Source organism: Cherax quadricarinatus, chromosome 4 (genome assembly GCF_038502225.1).
Source record: "Cherax quadricarinatus isolate ZL_2023a chromosome 4, ASM3850222v1, whole genome shotgun sequence".
Classification (NCBI taxonomy): Eukaryota; Metazoa; Arthropoda; class Malacostraca; order Decapoda; family Parastacidae; genus Cherax; species Cherax quadricarinatus.
Genome location: NC_091295.1, coordinates 19,078,983 through 19,102,745, shown reverse-complemented (window position 1 = coordinate 19,102,745; position 23,763 = coordinate 19,078,983). Strand labels below are relative to the sequence as shown.

The window sequence follows — 23,763 nt, the reverse complement described above, 5'->3', positions numbered from 1 at the left end:
CTGAAGAAGACATGCACAATTACTACTCTACTAAGAATAGAATACATGACACTTACCTTTATTGAAGATCTGGTGATGATTGATGGGATGGGAGGAGGGGAGTGTGTGGAAGATATTGTTTAGAAGGGGAATCCCCTTCCATTAGGACTTGAGGTAGCAAGTCCTTTTCCGGGGTTACTTCCCTTCTTTTAATGCCACTAGGACCAGCTTGAGAGTCACTGGACCTCTGTCTCACAACAAATCTGTCCATAGAGCTCTGTACCTCCTGTTCCTTTAAGACTTTCCTAAAATGGGCCATAACATTGTCAATGTTCAGGTTGCCAACATGGCTTGCAGTAGCTGTGTCAGGGTGATTTTCATCCGTAAAGGTTTGCAGTTCAACCCACTTTGCACACATTTCCTTAATCTCTTTTTTCAGTTCCATTCTAATTCTCACCCTTTTTACCACAGAGATGGCACTAGAAACTTTCTTGGGGTCCATGGTGACTTATTTTGCAGTTACAAGCACTAAAAACACTGGGATAATGTGAAATGTACCGAATGTATGCTGGCTGGCTTGTAAACACTGGCGCTGAGGCCACACGTGAGACGCGTCCTGTACGAATCACGTAAGGCGGGTTTTTTATCGTGAGGCGAGGCAAAATTTTTGCGTTAAAATGCTTCGTATGGCAGATTTAACGTAACACGATGCCATCGTAAGGTGGGGGTCCACTGTGTATGGAATAGGTAGTAAGTTACTAAATTCTGTAAAGAGTTTTCATGAGGATAGTGAGGCTCAGTTTAGGGTGTGTAGAAGAGCCCTCTTACTTACTGGTAAAAGTAGGTCTTAGACAGGGATGTGTAATGTAACCATGGCTGTTTAATGTTTTTATAGATGGGGTTGTAAAAGAAGTAAATTCTAGGGTGTTGGGGAGAGGGTTGGGATTAAATTATGGGGAATCAAATATAAAATGGGAGTTGACACAATTACTTTTTGCTGATGATACTGTACTTATGGGAGATTCTAAAGAAAAGTTGCAAAGCTTAGTGGACAAGTTTGGGAGGGTGTGTAAAGGTAGGAAGTTGAAAGTGAACATAGATAAGAGTAAGGTGATGAAGGTATCAAATGATTTAGATGAAGAAAAATTGGATATCACATTGGAGAGAGGTAGTATGGAAGAAGTGAATGTTTTCAGATATTTGGGAGTTGACATGTCAGTGGATGGGTTTATGAAGGATGAGGTTAACCATAGAATTGATGAAGGAAAAAATGTGAGTGGTGTGTTGAGGTATATGTGGAGACAAAATATGTTATCTATGGAGGAAAAGAAGGGAATGTATGAAAATATAATGGTACCAACTCTCTTACATGGGTGTGAAGCTTGGGTTGTAAATGCTGCAGCAAGGAGGTGGTTGGAGGCAGTGGAGATGTCCTGTCTAAGGGCAATATGTGGTGTAAATATTATGCAGAGAATTTGGAGTATGGAAATTAGGAGGTGTGGAGTTAATAAAAGTATTAGTCAGAAGGCTGAACAGGGGTTGTTGAGGTAGTTTGGTCATCTAGAGAGAATGGATCAAAGTAGATTGACATGGAGTGTATAAATCTGTAGGGGAAGGAAAACAGGGTAGGGGTCATCCTCGAAAAGATTTGAGGTTTTTGGGACCTGATGAGCTGTTGGAGTGTGAGCAAGGTAATATTTAGTGAAGGGATTCGGGGAAGCCAGTTATTTTTATATAGCCAGACTTGAGTACTGGAAATGGGAAGTACAATGCTTGCACTTTAAAGGAGGGGTTTGGGACATTGGTAGTTTGGAGGGATATGTTATATATCTTTATATATGCTCCTAAACTGTTGTATCTGGGCACCTCTGCAAAAACAGTGATTATGTATGAGTGAGGTGAAAGTGTTGAATGATGAAAGTATTTTCTTTTTTGGGATTTTCTTTCTTTTTGGGTCACTGTGCCTTTGTGGGAGACGGCTGACTTGTTGAAGAAACAAAAAAAAACAAGAAAGTGGAACAGAATTCTTGCTCCATAAGCCATGCGTATCATGAGAGGCTACTAAAATACCAGGAGCAAGGAGCTAGTAACCCCTTCTCCTGTATATATTAGTAAATTTAAACAAACTTTTATTTTTGGACCACCCTGCCCCAGTGGGATACGGCTGGTTTGTTGAAAGAAAATTTGCAAAGATGGCACTTTATGATATTTAACTTAAATATCTAAGAAGTTTATTTAGTAAAACTAAGCTATTTACAGGCTTCCAGATGGGCCACTCAATTTAATTTTACTATATTGGAGATTAAATCAGCTTTATTTACCTTTTAAAATTTCTGTTATGAATACATACTCAGCTCAGTTGCTGATACTATATAGATGAAGGAGGAATGATGCATTTCTGCTAGGTACGAAAACTTTCCTAATTGAGCTAAGTATCTTATACATTGCAATATTCTTTATTTTCATGGGGAATTAAATTTACTTATGAGGCAGTTGACAGACTTTACATTCGGCTCAAATATGCACTTCAAGCAGCACAGATCTTTTGAAAAATTGTAATATTATTGATAACTGTGATGATAATATTATCGATAACCATGCTGATAATATCATTGATTTCTGTGATAATAATATTGAAAATTGTGATGATAATATTAACCCTTTGACTGTTTCAGGCCCCTTTCTGAAACTGTCATTCTATGTCGCTCAATTTTTGAAAAAAAAAAAAAATTTCTTATGAAATGATAGAGAATCTTTTCCCGATGGTAATGACACCAAAAGTTCGAAATTTGGTCGAAAACTCATGGAATTATGCTCCCGCGAAGTTAGCGGTCTCGGCGACATATGTGTATCGGCGATTTCGCCGACTTTGAGCCCTCTTTTCAGCCAATTCCATTGTTCCAGTTGACCAAACTCAAAGCTATTTCTTTAGAACTCCATTTTATCTATCAGCTGAGTACAAGAAACCTCCCATTTACTAATTTGGACTACCCAATATGGTGGTCAGAAATTGGCAATTTGGCCAATTTCACACAAACTAAAAAAGATGCCAATTTCAAAATAGGGTCCAGAATAAACAAGGTAGACATTTGTGGCACTAAAATAACATTGCTCTGTTCATTAGTCACATCTCTAGGCCTCTCTTATATTATTATTGCTTTCTATTTTGATTTTTTATTCATACAAAAAAATACAAAATTTACTGTTATGCAGACTACTGCATTATTGTAAAAATGGTATAAATAATATCAGTGCACTAGTGAAAGAATATTAGACTCCCCAGGTGACGTGTATTGGACGTGTGGTGTGATTTATTTACTCCTGAACATTGGTAAAAATCAAACATTTCCGCTACTTTGAGCTCAGTTTCAAGGTCGTTTTCATCGTCAAAGTAATGAAAATCATCTCTATTTCTGTAATATGTTTATCATTTTATCACCTAAGACCATGAAAACGCGAATACAATGATAAATACTATACGAAAATACACCTCAAAGTCGGCGTTTTATTCCAAAAAAACGATCAGAGTTTTTTTTTTCTCATTACGCAATGTGTGCTGCAGGATTTTTTTTATGTGGTGCACACTGACCACACAGACCCATTCTCTCACATGTGGGCCTACCAGCTTTCTCCCGCTTGATTTGAAGCCGCTAGAATTATTGAGTATATATATGTCAGAAACACTGGCTCGTAAGACGTATTTATACGTCGAAAACAGTCAAAGGGTTAATAACCTTGATGATAATATTGATAACTTTCATGAGAATATTGGTAACCTTGATGATAATATCATTAATAACCATGATGATAATATCACTGATAACTAAGATGATATTAATGATATCTGTAATAAGCAGTGATGAAATGAGGCCTCCACATAAATGTTTCTTTATGTATCTTCCCTGTGTATTGAGTCTGGGGTTTTCAGATTATGTTATCTATTTATTTCTGAATGTAACATTGATCTACACTTTATCATTTGCTCTGTCCTTGTTATCCTCATTTCCCACACACCTATATTTTGTATGCTTACTTTTTATATAAGTTTAGATGAGCGTATAAATAAAATACAAAAATATAATAAACACTTGCCGGTAGTACAGACAAATTCACATGGAGAAAATAAAACAGAAGATGAGAAGTGCAGTGTATAGTTTTGCCTGTTACTGCCTGCTGAAGAGGGTCTAATATCCTTTAAGTGTTGTTATTAATTTTATTCATACAAAATATATATGCAGTATTGTCACTAAATCTCTTTTCTTAATAACTTTTCAGAAAAGTGTAAAATCTCAATTCAAATGTGAGAAGTGTGGAAAAATGTATTCCACAATATCCATACTAAGTAAGTATACTAAACATGCTCTAATAATGTATGGTGTCTAAATTCTATGCTATTGAGTATTGTAGCATCTTCACCCCATCATTCAGAGTGTAGGCACTGCACTTTGTGCCTCCACACTCAAATATTGTTAACTTGTTTTCCATGAATCCCTTGATGAATGTTATCTTGTTCACACTCCTGCCTCCATTCATTCTGATGTAACACACTTGCCTGTACCCACTGGCTGCTCAAGCCCCTACCACTCAAAAATCTCCTAAAGCTCTTCCCCCCATAACCCTTCCTGGGATGTACCCAGCCTACCCATCCTTCCATCCACTTCCAAGTATAATACAGCCTCTCCTCGCTTAGCGACGTACTCGTTTACCAATGCCTCGGACTTATGATGGGCTCTCTGACTAGTACTTATACCTAAATAATGTACAGTGGAACCCCGGTTATCAGCCAGTTTGGTTATCGGCCAGCTCGGTTATTGGCGGGTTTTTTGGCGCCCGGTTATCGGCCGTTTGCTCAGTTATTGGCCATTTTGGACGCGTCCATCCGCCGGCTGGGGCAGCTTGCGCTTCAATTTGGCTTTGTCTCTCGGTGGCTGAGGAAGCTTCTGCTCATACATCCAAACATTTCGCTTGTTTACCATTGTTTTTAGTGGTTTATCTTGCAGTGCAACTGTGAAATAAGTAACCATGGCTCCAAAGAAAGTTCATAGTAAAGTTCCTATGGTAAAGAAAGTGATAAATGCCATGGAATTTAAGCATGAAGTGATAGAAAAGTTTGAGAGTGGTATGAAGGTGGTGGAACTTGCCAGGATGTACAGCAAGAATAAATCAACAATTACATCCATCCTGGCAAAGAAAGGACAAATCAGAGATGCTAATGTTGCAAAAGGAGTAACTTTTCTAACTAAACAAAGGCCACCAATAATGGAAGAGATGGAAAAGTTATTATTGTTGTGGATTAAGGAAAAAGAATTAGTGGGAGACAGTGCTGTGGAGTCGATTATTTGTGAGACGGCAAAGCAGTTGCATGAGGATCTTGCAAAGAAAATGCCTGGAACAAGTGTTGCGGTTTGTGAATTTAGGGCCAGCAAAGGATGGTTTGATAGATTTAAGAAGTGTAGTGGCATACACAGTGTTGTAAGGCATGGTGAGGCTGCAAGTTCTGACAAATGTGCAGCTGAAAAGTATGTTCACGAATTCCAGGACTATGTAAAGGCTGAAGGATTCAAACCCCAACAACTGTTCATTTGTGATGAAACAGGCCTGTTTTGGAAGAAAATGCCAAACAGGACCTACATTACCCAGGAGGAAAAGGCACTGCCAGGACACAAGCCCATGAAAGACAGGCTTACTCTTTTGTTGTGTGGCAATGCTAGTGGGGATTTCAAAGTGAAGCCTTTACTTGTGTATCACTCAGAAAATCCCCCAGTGTTCAAGAAAAACAATGTCATGAAGAATAGATTGTGTGTAATGTGGAAAGCTAATCATAAGGCATGAGTCACAAGGCAAATTTTCAAATGGTGGGTTAACCCTTTGAGGGTCGACAGGCCCTCTCCGAAACTCGTTCTCAGGGTCGGCCAAATTTCAAAAAAAAAAAAAAATTATTTTTTCTTATGAAAAAATAGTTTTTTTTTTTTCTAAACATTATAGGCTAAACAAAAAAAATTTACTGTCAATACTTACCGAGATATAGAGGCGTGAGGTTTGCCAAAATTGAACAACATCTGGTAACATCGCCGACTGCCATCACCCGGTATTTTTCTATTTACTTTTTTATGTACTATTTTCAATTATTTTTCAGTTTTTCTTTTTCTGAGTAACTTTTATGGCCTCTGAGGCCAACATGATCAGTATTTTGTAAGTTATTTCTTTTTCAATACTACACAATAAGGGCGTAAACACTGTTGTCATTATTTTGTTTATAGAAAATATTTACACAAACAAACAATATGAAATGTTGTTTATTACTATTTTTCTATATTTTATATACACATATATAGTCACAGGGAATGTTTCTAGAAGTTCTGCAGCCTGTGGAACTCTTTGAAACATGGTGTCATGCACAGTGGTGTTTTACATTCCTCACACATAAAACAAGTGTCTCTGCATTGTTGTGGGCATTTTTTTGTATGTGCACAGACGTAACACCTCTTCTGAGCCTTTTTCTTGAAAGCAGTAGCAGGCACTTTTACCAGGAAGTGATCACCATGCTTCAGACGAGCAGGTAGTTGTTGATAATTTAGTGGGCGGTCAATTGCAGGTGCTGTTCCTTGGTACTTGAATACTATTTGTCTGATGACAGACAAACAGAATTCGCCATACTGTGGTTTGTTTCTGGTCCTCATCTTATACATATTATAAGCATTGAGCATGGAAATGTCCAGAAGATGGAGAAAGAGTTTTATGTACCACTTGTAACTCTTGCGAACACAATCAGCAAACCCAATCTGCATGTCACATTTGTCCACTGAATGCATGTTGAAGGTGTAATCAATCACAGCTGCAGGTTTTAGAATGGGTTCATTGCTCTCTCTATGCTGCCTGCCACTGTCTGCCATTTCATTAGGGTGAACTGATGACAACAGTGTGACATCTTGTTTGTCATGCCACCGAAATGCCATGATGTCATTGGCAGCAAACGCCTGCACCTCACCTCTACGAGTGCCAGCGTCAAACCTGGGCATATGTTTCCGATTTGCATGCACTGTGCCATACACATCTGTCATGTTCACTCGCAAAAAATCACTGAGTGAGGGGCTTGTGTACCAGTTATCTGTATATAATATATGCCCCTTACCAAGGTATGGTTCTATCATTGTTCTAACCACATCACCTGAGATGCCCAATAACTTCCTGGTAGTATTTTGCAAATGTATAACTTCCAGTGTACACAATAATATCCAATACCAGACCACTGTAACAATCACAAAGCACAAACAACTTTATACCAAAGCGTTTCCTCTTGCTTGGTATGTACTGCTTGAAAGAGTCTTCCTTTGAACAGAATCAAAGACTCGTCAATTACAAGCTTCCTGAAGAGATAAAAATGTGTACTGAATTTCTCTTTCAGATACACAAACACATTCCTAATCTTATATAACCTGTCGTTTCTGTCAGGCCTGGTTTTGTCTGAGAAGTGAAGCATACGTAACATTAGCACAAATCGATTCACTGGCATTATATCACTGAAACCTGGGGTTGCAATCAGGCGGTCTATTGACCAGTATGATTTCACTTTGTGCTTATATACATGTGGCATAAGCATTATTGTGGCAAAGAAAAGATACATCTCAGCCACAGTTGCCTCCTTCCATTGGTGTAGACGTAATTTTGGTGAAAGTAATGTGTTTGCCATGGTGTACTCGTAGTATGTGTTGCTTTCCATGACAATACTTTCCATCAGTGGTTCGTCAAAGAATAACTCGAAACATTCCAGTTCAGTGGCATTGTTCCCAAGTGTACAAGATGGCCATATTCCACTTTGGCTGTCATCAAACTGGTGGGCATTTGGAACAAAATTGACAGCTTCCTGCCAATCCCAGGTGCGGTCTGCTGGTGGGTACTGGACAATGACAGGTGGTTGTGGTTGTGGAGGCTGGTGTGGTGGGTGGGTGGGGGATGGTAGCCTTTGTTGTAGATCAGCTGAGGCAGTGTGGGTGGCAGCGTGGGTGGCAGCATGGCCCACTGCTGGTGCCTCACCGCCGGCACCACTACCACCACACACATTTTCCATCCCAATTGCAACAGTATCATCGTCATTTTCACTGTCTGTTCCTGTTGTACAGCCAAGGGATGTACTCTGAGATGCACTCCTTCCCCTTGGAACAGCATATGGCACACTACCAGAGCGCATATATCGTCGTATATACTGACGCTTCACTGGGGAATATTGCACTTCACTATCACTACTGGAACTAGTTTGAAGAGCTTGTAGTTCATATTCACTATCACTATCATCACCCATGCTCTCATCTGAGTCTGGGATTTGGGAAAATAGAAGTTTCCTCTTGGATTCTGGTACAACTGAATGTGAACAAGACGGCCCAGCACCAGAGGTGGAAGGCTGAGGGTCGTCTGGGTTTTCCTCACTATTACCGATATTATGGTCATTAGTTTCGGTCAAAACCTCACCAAAACCTTGAAACTCATCTTCACTGGCACTTCCATCTGTATTAGAACTGTCACTGGGGAACAAAAGTGTCCCAATTCGCCGAGGAGTGAGGAGCTTCTTACCGCGAGGCATGGTGGATATTGTTTACTAAGATGGCATTCCCACAATGCACCACTGGGTCCCAGATTTTTTTTTGTACCACGCACACCGACCACACAGACCCATTCTCTCACATGTAGGCCTACCAGCCTTTTCCAGCGAGATTTGACGGCGCTAGAATTTGTGCGTACTAGTACGTCAAAAACCCCTGCGCGTAAGACGTACTAGTATGTCCGAAACCCTCAAAGGGTTAATGATGTGTTTGGCCCAAGTGTGAAAAAATACCTCCTGGAAAAGAAATTGCCACTCAAATTCCTCCTGGTACTGGACAATGCTCCTGCACATCCTCCAGACTTGCAAGGCCAAGTGTTTAGGGACTTCAATTTCATCACAGTGAAGTTCTTGCCTCCTAACACAACTCCTCTCCTCCAGCCCATGGACCAACAAGTAATTTCTAACTTCAAAAAACTCTACACAAAAGCAGTTTTTAAAAAGTGCTTTGAAGTGACCTCGGACACTCGGTTGACCCTAAGACAGTTCTGGAGGAATTATTTCACTATCCTCTATTGCATAAGCCTTATAGATAAGGCTTGGGAGGGAGTGGCTTCCAGGACTTTGAACTCTGCTTGGAGAAAACTGTAGCCAGATTGTGTCCAAGAGAGGGATTTTGAAGGGTTTGAAGCTCACCCTGACTCTGCCGACCCTGTGGACTCTATTGTGGCACTGGGGAAGTCCCTGGGGTTGCAGGTGAGTGGCGAGGATGTGGAAGAGTTGGTGGAGGACCACAGGGAAGAGCTTACCACTGAAGAGCTGCAAGAGCTTCAACTTGAACAGCAACAGACTGCAGCTGAGGAACTTACTTCAGAGGAGGAAGAGGGAGTGATGGAGGTACCTTCTTCAGAGATTAAAGAGGTGTGTGTAATGTGGACTAGGGTGCAAGCTTTTGTAGAGAAACACCACCCTGACAAAGCTGAAACAAGCCATATCTGCAACATGTTTAGTGACAAAACCCTGTCTCACTTCAGGGAAATCTTGAAGAGATGCCAGAAACAGGGCACTCTGGACAGTTTTTTGTGAGACAGGGGTCCAGTGACTTCCAAGCTGGTCCTAGTGGCAATAAAAAACAGAGAAGGGAAGTAACCCCAGAGAAGGCTTTGCTACCTGAAGTCTTTATGGAGAGGGATTCCCCTTCCAAACACTAACTCCTCCCTCTTTCCTCCTCCCTATCTTTCAGAAGCCAGCATTAGCCTTCAATAAAGGTATGTAATACTTACATAATTGTTAAAATTTTTTTTTTTTTTTTGTCAATATTTTTGTTTGGAACGGATTAATTGTATTTCCATTAATTCTTATGGGAAATATTAATTCGGTTTTCGGCCGACCTTCTGGAACGGATTACGGTCGATAACCAGGGGTCCACTGTATATTAGAACTGATTTCCTCTATTCTGTTTATTTCAATATATAGTACACTACTGTATAAACATTTAAAAATATACCAGAAATGTTATAAATGGTGCAAAGATGACATTAAAACAATATCAAAGATGATTGACACAAACCCACTACCATTGTAGTATGCTCCTCACTTAGCAATGAATTCGTTTAACCCTTTGACTGTCGCAACTCCAAATCCTGAAGTGTCTCCTGGTGTCGAAAAATATTGGAAAGAAAAAAAATATTTTTTTTTATCAAAACGTTAAGATTATTTTTCTGATTGTTTTAAGTCCCTCAAAAAATTTTTGCAATCAGTACTTACCGAGATATAGAGGTGTAAAGTTGGCAGAAAATGAGCCACGTATAGCAACAGCAGCGAATGCCGCTCACCTGGTAAACTTTGGTTTACTTACATTCAAAGTTTTTTTTTTTTTTTCACTATTTCATTTTTTCACATAAGTTATGTGGAGTGTGAGACCAAATTATGGTGCAATGTTCGTATATACATTCGTTGACTGTAACACAATTATAGCAAAACCATTAGTATCATCATATTGTTTACAAAACTTGTTTACACAAACAAAGAATATAAAAAATGTTTATTGCTATTGTTCCATAATATATATACATATGTACAACCACTGGACACTTTCCTAGAACTGCTGCAGCTTGTGGAATTCTTTGAAACATGGGTGTATGCACAATGGTGTTTTACAATCCTCACACATAAAATGAGTGTCTCTGCATTTTTGTTGGTGTTTTGTGGTATGTGCACAGACATAACACCTCTTCTGAGCATTTTTCTTGAAAGTAGTAGGAGGCAGTGGTATGGGGTAGTGATCACCAGGCCTCAGACGAGAGGGCATGTGTCAGTAATTTCGTGGGTGCTGGTCTATTGCAAGTGTTGTTCCTTGGTACTTGAATATTATTTGTGTGATGACTGACAAACAAAATTCACCATATTTGGGTTTGTTGTTGGTCTTCAACTTATACATATTATAAGTATTCAGCATGGAAATGTCAAGAAGATGGATAAAGAGTTTTATGTACCACTTATAACTCTTTCGAACACAATCAGCAAACCCAATCTGCATGTCACATTTGTCCACTAAGCGCATATTGAGGTTGTAGTCCATCACAGCTGCAGGTTTTGCAATGGGTTCATTGGTCTCTATTCTGCTTGCTCGCTGCTGCTGCTCCATGCACATTATTCATCACACACACATATACATACATACATACATACATATACATTTTTTTTTTTTTCAACAAGTCGGCCGTCTCCCACCGAGGCAGGGTGACCCAAAAAAGAAAGAAAATCCCCATCAAGAAAATACTTTCATCATTATTCAACACTTTCACCACACTCGCACATTATCACTGTTTTTGCAGAGGTGCTCAGAATACAACAGTTTAGAAGCATACACATATAAAGATACACAACATATCCCTCCAAACTGCCAATATCCCAAACCCCTCCTTTAAAGTGCAGGCATTGTACATATACATATACGTATATATATATATTTTCAACAAGTCGGAGGTCTCCCACCGAGGCAGGGTGACCCAAAAAGAAAGAAAATCCCCAAAAAGAAAATACTTTCATTATCATTCAACACTTTCACCTCACTTACACATAATCACTGTTTTTACAGAGGTGCCCAGAATACAACGGCTTAGAAGCATATATGTATAAAGATACACAACATATTCCTCCAAACCGCCAATATCCCGAACCCCTCCTTTAGAATGCAGGCATTGTACTTCCCATTTCCAGGCCTCAAGCCCAGCTATATAAAAATAACCGGTTTCCCTGAATCCCTTCACTAAATATTACCCTGCTTACACTCCAACAGCTCGTCAGGTCCCAAATACAATTTGTCTCCACTCACTCCTATCGAACACGCTCACGCACGCTTGCTGGAAGTCCAAGCCCCTCACCCACAAAACCTCGTTTACCTTTTCCTTCCAACCTTTTCGAGGATGACCTCTACCCCGTCTTCCTTCCCCTACAGATTTATACGCTCTCCATGTCATTCTACTTTGATCCATTCTCTCTAAATGACCAAACCACCTCAACAACCCCTCTTCAGCTCTCTGACTAATATGTACTTTTATTAACTCCACACCTTCTCCTACTTTCCACACTCCAAATTTTCTTCATAATGTTTACACCACACATTGCCCTTACACAGGACATCTCCACTGCCTCCAACCTCCTCCTCGCTGCAGCATTTACAACCCAAGCTTCACACCCATATAAGAGTGTTGGTACTACTATACTTTCATACATTCCCTTCTTTGCCTCAAGAGATAACGTTTCTTGTCTCCACATATACCTCAACACACCACTCGCCTGTTTTCCTCATCAATTCTATGATTAACCTCATCCTTCATAAATCCATCTGCCAACACGTCAACTCCCAAATATCTGAAAACATTCACTTCTTCCATACTCCTCCTCCCCAATTTGATATCCAGTTTTTCTTTATCTGAATCATTTGATACCCTAATCACCTTACTCTTTTCTATGTTCACTCTCAACTTTCTACCTTTACACACACTCCCAAACTCGTCCACTAACCTTTGCAATTTTTCTTCAGAATCTCCCATAAGCACAGTATCATCAGCAAAAAGTAACTGTGTCAATTCCCATTTTGTATTTGATTCCCCATAATTTAATCCCACCCCTCTCCTGAACACCCTAGCAATTACTTCTTTTGCAACTCCATCTATAAATATATTAATCAGCCATGGTGACATTACACATCCCTGTTCAAGACCTACTTTTACCGGGAAGTAGTCTCCCTCTCTTCTACACACCCTTACCTGAGCCTCATTATCCTCATAAAAACTCTTTACAGAATTTAGTAACTTACCACCTATTCCATATACAGTGGACCCCCGCCTTACGATGGCATCGTGTTACGTTAAATCCACCATACGAAGCATTTTAACGCAAAAATTTTGCCTCGCCTCATGCTAAAAAACTCGCCTTACGTGATTCATCCGGAACCCATCCCACGTGTGGCCTTAGCGCCAATGTTTACAAGCCAGCCAGTGCAGTTGCATCTACGCATACATTCGGCACATTTCACATTATCCCAGTGTTTTTAGTGCTTGTAACTGCAAAATAAGTCACCATTGACCCCAAGAAAGCTTCTAGTGCCATCCCTGTGGTAAAAAGGGTGAGAATTAGTATGGAATTGAAAAAAGAGATTAAGGAAATGTGTGCAAAGTGGGTTGAACTGCAAACCTTTATGGATGAAAATCACCCTGACACAGCTACTGCAAGCCATGTTGGCTATCCGTACAATGACAATGTTATGGCCGATTTTAGGAAAGTCTTAAGGGAGCAGGAGGTACAGAGCTCTATTGACAGATTTGTTGTGCGACAGAGGTCCAGTGACTCTCAAGCTGGTCCTAGTGGCATTAAAAGAAGAAGGGAGGTAACCCCGGAAAAGAACTTGCTGCCTCAAGTCCTAATGAAAGGGGATTCCCCTTCTAAACAGTAACTTCCACACTCTCCCCTCCTCCCATCCCATCAGTCATCACCAGATCTTCAATAAAGGTAAGTGTCATGTATTCTATTCTTAGTAGAGTAGTAATTGTGCATGTCTTCTTCAGTTTGTGTGTATTAAAATTAATATTTCATGGGGTAATTTTTTTTTTTTTCAGACTTTGGGGTGTTTTGCACGGATTAATTTGATTTCTATTATTTCTTATGGGGAAAATTAATTTGCCTTACGATAATTTTGGCTTATGATGAGCTCTCAGGAACGGATTAATATCGTAAGGCGTGGGTCCACTGTACTTGCAACATCTGCCACATTGCTCCCCTATCCACTCTGTCATATGCCTTTTCTAAATCCATAAAAGCAATAAAAACTTCCCTACCTTTATCTAAATACTGTTCACATATATGCTTCAATGTAAACACTTGATCGACACATCCCGTACCCACTCTAAAACCTCCTTGCTCATCCGCAATTCTACATTCTGTCTTACCTCTAATTCTTTCAATAATAACCCTACTGTACACTTTTCCTGTTATACTCAGTAAACTTATTCCTCTATAATTTTTACAATCTCTTTTGTCCCCCTTCCCTTTATATAAAGGGACTATACATGCTCTCCGCCAATCCCTAGGTACCTTCCCCTCTTTCATACAGTTATTAAACAAAAATACCAACCACTCCGACACTATATCTCCCCTGGTTTTAACATTTCTGTCATGATCCCATCAGTTCCAGCTGCTTTACCCCCTTTTATTCTACGTAATGCCTCACGCACCTCCCCCGTACTCACATCCTGTTCTTCACTCCTAAAAGATGGTATACCTCCCTGGCCAGTGCATGAAATTACCAGGGTGACAGGGTGGATAGGGGGGCAATGTGGCAGATGTTGCAAGTGTATGGTGTAGGAGGTAGGTTACTGAAAGCAGTGAAGAGTTTTTACGAGGATAGTGAGGCTCAAGTTAGAGTATGTAGGAAAGAGGGAAATTATTTCCCAGTAAAAGTAGGCCTTAGACAAGGATGTGTGATGTCACCGTGGTTGTTTAATATATTTATAGATGGGGTTGTAAGAGAAGTAAATGCGAGGGTCTTGGCAAGAGGCGTGGAGTTAAAAGATAAAAAATCACACACAAAGTGGGAGTTGTCACAGCTGCTCTTTGCTGATGACACTGTGCTCTTGGGAGATTCTGAAGAGAAGTTGCAGAGATTGGTGGATGAATTTGGTAGGGTGTGCAAAAGAAGAAAATTAAAGGTGAATACAGGAAAGAGTAAGGTTATGAGGATAACAAAAAGATTAGGTGATGAAAGATTGAATATCAGATTGGAGGGAGAGAGTATGGAGGAGGTGAATGTATTCAGATATTTGGGAGTGGACGTGTCAGCGGATGGGTCTATGAAAGATGAGGTGAATCATAGAATTGATGAGGGGAAAAGAGTGAGTGGTGCACTTAGGAGTCTGTGGAGACAAAGAACTTTGTCCTTGGAGGCAAAGAGGGGAATGTATGAGAGTATAGTTTTACCAACGCTCTTATATGGGTGTGAAGCATGGGTGATGAATGTTGCAGCGAGGAGAAGGCTGGAGGCAGTGGAGATGTCATGTCTGAGGGCAATGTGTGGTGTGAATATAATGCAGAGAATTCATAGTTTGGAAGTTAGGAGGAGGTGCGGGATTACCAAAACTGTTGTCCAGAGGGCTGAGGAAGGGTTGTTGAGGTGGTTCAGACATGTAGAGAGAATGGAGCGAAACAGAATGACTTCAAGAGTGTATCAGTCTGTAGTGGAAGGAAGGCGGGGTAGGGGTCGGCCTAGGAAAGGTTGGAGAGAGGGGGTAAAGGAGGTTTTGTGTGCGAGGGGCTTGGACTTCCAGCAGGCATGCGTGAGTGTGTTTGATAGGAGTGAATGGAGACAAATGGTTTTTAATACTTGACGTGCTGTTGGAGTGTGAGCAAAGTAACATTTATGAAGGGGTTCAGGGAAACCGGCAGGCCGGACTTGAGTCCTGGAGATGGGAAGTGCAGTGCCTGCACTCTGAAGGAGGGGTGTTAATGTTGCAGTTTAAAAACTGTAGTGTAAAGCACCCTTCTGGCAAGACAGTGATGGAGTGAATGATGGTGAAAGTTTTTCTTTTTCGGGCCACCCTGCCTTGGTGGGAATCGGCCAGTGTGATAATAAAAATAATAATAAAAAAAATATACACCTACCATCCGACTTACGACCTGCTCGACTTAGGACCACTCGACTTACAACCGTGTTTTTCATGCCAAATTTCTGGGAAATAAACAACTATTTGTGTTGTACACAGTGTTTATCCTAAACCTTACAGTATAAAATACAATACTAACAACATAAAAAGTAAAGTAAAACATGAAATACCAAAATAAAACAATAAAATAAAGTCTTTACAAAAATGTTTTGTTGATATTCAGTAGTAAAGTTCGACTTACAACCATTTCGACTTACGACCGGTTTCTCGGAACCGAACTCGATCGTAAGTCGGATGGTAGGTAGTTGTGTGTGTGTGTATATACAGTGGTCCCTCGTTGTTCATAATTAATCCGTTCCTGGAGCCGTTACTATAAACAAAATTTACGATTTACGAATCAATTTTCCCCATAAAAAATAATGTAAATACAATTAATCCGTTCCTGACACCCAGAAGTATTAAAACAAAAAAATTTTTAACATGAAATATACATGTAGTACATAAACAATACAATGGGAAATGATGAATGAAACATTAACAGCATAACAGTTACCTTTATTGGAGATTCTTCTTAGTGTATGGGAGACTGGAGGAGGAGAGAGAGTGAATTGTTTATAGTTTGGAAGGGGAATCCCCTTCCATAAAACACCTCAGGTACCATTTGCTTTTCTGGGGTTGCTTCTCTTCTCTGTTTCTTAATGCCACTAGGACCACCTTGAGAGTCACTGGAGTCCTGTCTCACAAAATAACTGTGGAAAGAGCTCTGTTTCTGGCGTCTCTTTAACACTTCCCTAAAATGGCCCAAGACTTTGTCACTGTACATGTTGCCAACCTGGCTTGCAACAACCTTGTTAGGGTGATGTTTCTCCATAAGGCTTTCCATCTTACCCCACATAGTAAAAATCTCTTTAATTTCTGAAGAAGGCACCTTCTTCCATCTCTCTTCCTCCTCCTCTGCAGCAAGATTCTGAGCTGCGATGTGTTGCTCTTCCTGCTGAAGCTCTTGCAGCTCCTCAGTGGTGAGCTCTTCATTGTGGTCTTCCACCAATTCTTCCACATCCTCCAAACTCACATCCAACCCCATGGAACTCCCCAGTGCCACAATTGATTTTACAACAGACATAGGCTCATTAGGGTCAGTCCCAAATCCTTCAAAATCCCTCGTCGACACAATCTGGCCACAATTTTTTCCAGGCAGAGTTCAAAGTCCTTGTAGTCACTCCCTCCCAAGCCATACCTATAAGGGTTATGCAGTGGAGGATGCTGAAGTGTTCTCTCCAAAATTCCCTTAGGGTCAAGTGAGTGTCTATGGTCACAGTCAAGCACCTGTGAAACATTGCTTTTGTGTAGAGTTTTTTAAAGTTTGCAATAACCTGCTGGTCCATGGGTTGGAGGAGAGGAGTGGTATTCTGGGGCAAGAACTTTACTGTGATGAACCCAAACTCCTCGAAAATTAGGTCATCCAAGTTTGGAGGATGAGCAGGTGCATTGTCCATTACTAGCACGCACTTGAGATCCAATTTCTTTTCCAGGAGATACTCCTTCACACTAGGGCCAAACACTTCATTGAACCACTCGACGAAAATTTCCCTCGTGACCCATGCCTTACTATTTGATTTCCAAAACACACACAATTTACTCTTCATAACATTGTTTTTCCTGAACACTCTGGGATTTTCAGAATGGTACACTAGTAATGGCTTCACTTTGAAATCCCCACTAGCATTAGCACAGAACATTAGCGTCAGCCTGTCTTTCATAGGCTTATGTCCTGGCACTGCCTTTTCCTCTTGTGTAATGAAGGTCCTCTTTGGCATTTTCATCCAAAAGAGGCCTGTTTCGTCACAATTGAACACTTGTTCAGGTTTCAGTCCTTCACTGTTTATGTACTCCTGGAATTCATGCACATATTTTTCAGCCGCCTTGTGGTCCGAACTGGCAGCCTCACCATGCCTTACCACACTGTGTATGCCAGTACGGTTCTTAAATCTCTCAAACCAGCCTTTGCTGGCCTTAAATCCACTCACTTCACCACTATTTGCAGGCAGTTTCTTTACCAAATCTTCATGCAACTGCCTAACCTTTTCACAAATAAACGAAGTCATAAGAGTATCTCCTGCTAATTGTTTCTCATTTATCCACACCAATAATAACTTCTCAACCTCTTCCAGTACTAGTGATCTCATTTTTGTCAGCATAGTTACTCCCTTTGCAACAACAGCATCCTTTATTTCATTTTTCTTGGCCACTATGGAACATAAGGTTGTGTAGGGTTTCTTATACATCCTGGACAGTTCGGCCACACTTGTAACACTTTCATATTGTTCAATGATGGTTTTCTTAAAGACAATCATATTTCTCACCTTCTTTACCACAGGCTTGGCACTAGAAGCTTTCTTTGGAGCCATGGTAGCTTATTTAGTATTTGCAAGCACTAAAATAAATGGAATACAGTGGACCCCCGCATAGCGAACTTAATCCGTGTAAGAGGGCTGGTCGTTATGCGAAATGTTCGCTATGCGAATTAATTTTCCCCATAAGAAATAATGGAAATAAAATTAATCCGTGCAAGACACCCAAAAGTATGAAAAAAAAATTTTTTTACCACAAAAAAATGTTAATTTTAGTACACACAAACTGAAAAAGGCATGCACAATTACATGACACTTACTTTTATTGAAGATCTGGTGATGATTGATGGGATGGGAGGAGGGGAGAGCATTATCTTCTTACTGTTTAGAAGGGGAATCCCCTTCCATTAGGACTTGAGGTTGGTAGACAGCAACCACCCAGGGAAGTACTACCGTCCTGCCAGATGACTGTGAAACAAAAACCTGTAACTGTTTTGCATGATGGTAGGATTGCTGGTTTCTTTTTCTGTCTCATAAACACGCTAAGATAACAGGGATATCTTGCTACTCCTACTTACACTTTGGTCACACTTCACAGACACGCACATGCATATATATATATACATACATCTAGGTTTTTCTCCTTTTTCTAAATAGCTCTTGTTCTTTTTTATTTCTTCTATTGTCCATGGGGAAGTGGAAAAGAATCTTTCCTCCGTAAGCCATGCGTGTCGTATGAGGCGACTAAAATGCCGGGAGCAATGGGCTAGTAACCCCTTCTCCTGTATACAATTACTAAAAAAGAGAAGAAGAAAAACTTGATAAAACTGGGTTGCTTAAATGTGCGTGGATGTAGTGCGGATGACAAGAAACAGATGATTGCTGATGTTATGAATGAAAAGAAGTTGGATGTCCTGGCCCTAAGCGAAACAAAGCTGAAGGGGGTAGGAGAGTTTCAGTGGGGGGAAATAAATGGGATTAAATCTGGAGTATCTGAGAGAGTTAGAGCAAAGGAAGGGGTAGCAGTAATGTTAAATGATCAGTTATGGAAGGAGAAAAGAGAATATGAATGTGTAAATTCAAGAATTATGTGGATTAAAGTCAAGGTTGGATGCGAGAAGTGGGTCATAATAAGCGTGTATGCACCTGGAGAAGAGAGGAATGCAGAGGAGAGAGAGAGATTTTGGGAGATGTTAAGTGAATGTATAGGAGCCTTTGAACCAAGTGAGAGAGTAATTGTGGTAGGGGACTTGAATGCTAAAGTAGGAGAAACTTTTAGAGAGGGTGTGGTAGGTAAGTTTGGGGTGCCAGGTGTAAATGATAATGGGAGCCCTTTGATTGAACTTTGTATAGAAAGGGGTTTAGTTATAGGTAATACATATTTTAAGAAAAAGAGGATAAATAAGTATACACGATATGATGTAGGGCGAAATGACAGTAGTTTGTTGGATTATGTATTGGTAGATAAAAGACTGTTGAGTAGACTTCAGGATGTACATGTTTATAGAGGGGCCACAGATATATCAGATCACTTTCTAGTTGTAGCTACACTGAGAGTAAAAGGTAGATGGGATACAAGGAGAATAGAAGCATCAGGGAAGAGAGAGGTGAAGGTTTATAAACTAAAAGAGGAGGCAGTTAGGGTAAGATATAAACAGCTATTGGAGGATAGATGGGCTAATGAGAGCATAGGCAATGGGGTCGAAGAGGTATGGGGTAGGTTTAAAAATGTAGTGTTAGAGTGTTCAGCAGAAGTTTGTGGTTACAGGAAAGTGGGTGCAGGAGGGAAGAGGAGCGATTGGTGGAATGATGATGTAAAGAGAGTAGTAAGGGAGAAAAAGTTAGCATATGAGAAGTTTTTACAAAGTAGAAGTGATGCAAGGAGGGAAGAGTATATGGAGAAAAAGAGAGAAGTTAAGAGAGTGGTGAAGCAATGTAAAAAGAGAGCAAATGAGAGAGTGGGTGAGATGTTATCAACAAATTTTGTTGAAAATAAGAAAAAGTTTTGGAGTGAGATTAACAAGTTAAGAAAGCCTAGAGAACAAATGGATTTGTCAGTTAAAAATAGGAGAGGAGAGTTATTAAATGGAGAGTTAGAGGTATTGGGAAGATGGAAGGAATATTTTGAGGAATTGTTAAATGTTGATGAAGATAGGGAAGCTGTGATTTCGTGTATAGGGCAAGGAGGAATAACATCTTGTAGGAGTGAGGAAGAGCCAGTTGTGAGTGTGGGGGAAGTTCGTGAGGCAGTAGGCAAAATGAAAGGGGGTAAGGCAGCCGGGATTGATGGGATAAAGATAGAAATGTTAAAAGCAGGTGGGGATATAGTTTTGGAGTGGTTGGTGCAATTATTTAATAAATGTATGGAAGAGGGTAAGGTACCTAGGGATTGGCAGAGAGCATGCATAGTTCCTTTGTATAAAGGCAAAGGGGATAAAAGAGAGTGCAAAAATTATAGGGGGATAAGTCTGTTGAGTGTACCTGGTAAAGTGTATGGTAGAGTTATAATTGAAAGAATTAAGAGTAAGACGGAGAATAGGATAGCAGATGAACAAGGAGGCTTTAGGAAAGGTAGGGGGTGTGTGGACCAGGTGTTTACAGTGAAACATATAAGTGAACAGTATTTAGATAAGGCTAAAGAGGTCTTTGTGGCATTTATGGATTTGGAAAAGGCATATGACAGGGTGGATAGGGGGGCAATGTGGCAGATGTTGCAAGTGTATGGTGTAGGAGGTAGGTTACTGAAAGCAGTGAAGAGTTTTTACGAGGATAGTGAGGCTCAAGTTAGAGTATGTAGGAAAGAAGGAAATTTTTTCCCAGTAAAAGTAGGCCTTAGACAAGGATGTGTGATGTCACCGTGGTTGTTTAATATATTTATAGATGGGGTTGTAAGAGAAGTAAATGCGAGGGTCTTGGCAAGAGGCGTGGAGTTAAAAGATAAAGAATCACACACAAAGTGGGAGTTGTCACAGCTGCTCTTTGCTGATGACACTGTGCTCTTGGGAGATTCTGAAGAGAAGTTGCAGAGATTGGTGGATGAATTTGGTAGGGTGTGCAAAAGAAGAAAATTAAAGGTGAATACAGGAAAGAGTAAGGTTATGAGGATAACAAAAAGATTAGGTGATGAAAGATTGAATATCAGATTGGAGGGAGAGAGTATGGAGGAGGTGAATGTATTCAGATATTTGGGAGTGGACGTGTCAGCGGATGGGTCTATGAAAGATGAGGTGAATCATAGAATTGATGAGGGAAAAAGAGTGAGTGGTGCACTTAGGAGTCTGTGGAGACAAAGAACTTTGTCCTTGGAGGCAAAGAGGGGAATGTATGAGAGTATAGTTTTACCAACGCTCTTATATGGGTGTGAAGCGTGGGTGATGAATGTTGCAGCGAGGAGAAGGCTGGAGGCAGTGGAGATGTCATGTCTGAGGGCAATGTGTGGTGTGAATATAATGCAGAGAATTCGTAGTTTGGAAGTTAGGAGGAGGTGCGGGATTACCAAAACTGTTGTCCAGAGGGCTGAGGAAGGGTTGTTGAGGTGGTTCGGACATGTAGAGAGAATGGAGCGAAACAGAATGACTTCAAGAGTGTATCAGTCTGTAGTGGAAGGAAGGCGGGGTAGGGGTCGGCCTAGGAAGGGTTGGAGGGAGGGGGTAAAGGAGGTTTTGTGTGCGAGGGGCTTGGACTTCCAGCAGGCATGCGTGAGCGTGTTTGATAGGAGTGAATGGAGACAAATGGTTTTTAATACTTGACGTGCTGTTGGAGTGTGAGCAAGGTAACATTTATGAAGGGATTCAGGGAAACCGGCGGGCCGGACTTGAGTCCTGGAGATGGGAAGTACAGTGCCTGCACTCTGAAGGAGGGGTGTTAATGTTGCAGTTTAAAAACTGTAGTGTAAAGCACCCTTCTGGCAAGACAGTGATGGAGTGAATGATGGTGAAAGTTTTTCTTTTTCGGGCCACCCTGCCTTGGTGGGAATCGGCCGGTGTGATAATAAAAAAAAAAAAAAAAAAAATATATATATACATACATATATATACATATATATATATATATATATATATATATATATATATATATATATATATATATATATATATATATATATATTTATATATATATATATATTTATATATACATGTATATATACATGTATATATATATATATATATATATATATATATATATATATATATATATATATATATATATATATATATATATATATATATATACATATATATATATATATATATATATATATATATAATATATATATATATATATATATATATATATATACATGTATATACATATATATATATATACAGTGGACCCCCGGTTAACGATATTTTTTCACTCCAGAAGTATGTTCAGGTGCCAGTAGTGACCGAATTTGTTCCCATAAGGAATATTGTGAAGTAGATTAGTCCATTTCAGACCCCCAAACATACACGTACAAACGCACTTACATAAATACACTTACATAATTGGTCGCATTCGGAGGTGATCATTATGCGGGGGTCCACTGTATATACATATACAGTGGACCCCCGCATAACGATTACCTCCGAATGTGACCAATTATGTAAGTGTATTTATATAAGTGCATTTGTACGTGTATGTTTGGGGGTCTGAAATGGACTAATCTACTTCACAATGTTTGTTATGGGAACAAATTCGGTCAGTACTGGCACCTGAACATACTTCTGGAGTGAAAAAATATTTTTTTTTTTTTTTCAACAAGTCGGCCGTCTCCCACCGAGGCAGGGTGACCCAAAAAAGAAAGAAAATCCCCAAAAAGAACATACTTTCATCATCATTCAACACTTTCACCACACTCACACATTATCACTGCTTTTGCAGAGGTGCTCAGAATACAACAGCTTAGAAGCATATACGTATAAAGATACACAACATATCCCTCCAAACTGCCAATATCCCAAACCCCTCCTTTAAAGTGCAGGCATTGTACTTCCCATTTCCAGGACTTAAGTCCGACTATATGAACATAACCGGTTTCCCTGAATCCCTTCACTAAATATTACCCTGCTCACACTCCAACAGATCGTCAGGTCCCAAGTATCATTCGCCTCCATTCACTCCTATCTAACACGCTCATGCACGCTTGCTGGAAGTCCAAGCCCCTAGCCCACAAAACCTCCTTTACTCCCTCTTTCCAACCCTTTCGAGGATGACCCCTACCCCTCCTTCCTTCCCCTATAGATTTATATGCTTTCCATGTCATTCTACTTTGATCCATTCTCTCTAAATGACCAAACCACCTCAAGAACCCCTCTTCTGCCCTCTGACTAATGCTTTTATTAACTCCACACCTTCTCCTAATTTCCACACTCCGAATTTTCTGCATAATATTTACACCACACATTGCCCTTAGACAGGACATCTCCACTGCCTCCAACCGTCTCCTCGCTGCTGCATTTACCACCCAAGCTTCACATCCATATAAGAGTGTTGGTACTACTATACTTTCATACATTCCCTTCTTTGCCTCCATAGATAATGTTTTTTGACTCCACATATACCTCAACGCACCACTCACCTTTTTTCCCTCATCAATTCTATGATTAACCTCATCCTTCATAAATCCATCCACCGACACGTCAACTCCCAAGTATCTGAAAACATTCACTTCTTCCATACTCCTCCCCAATTTGATATCCAATTTTTCTTTATCTAAATCATTTGATACCCTCATCACCTTACTCTTTTCTAT

The 23,763-nt window shown here is 40.1% G+C and overlaps 1 protein-coding gene across 2 annotated transcripts in view; it reads left to right on the top strand.

The window, feature by feature from the left end:
- Positions 1-23,763, top strand: part of LOC128684168 (uncharacterized) — a 64,078-nt gene that overhangs the window by 23,014 nt on the left and 17,301 nt on the right. For both annotated transcript variants that reach the window (XM_070094958.1, XM_070094961.1), the window contains exon 8: positions 4,255-4,321. In XM_070094958.1, the coding sequence (XP_069951059.1) occupies positions 4,255-4,321 (67 nt within the window). The remainder of the gene's footprint in view (positions 1-4,254; positions 4,322-23,763) is intronic.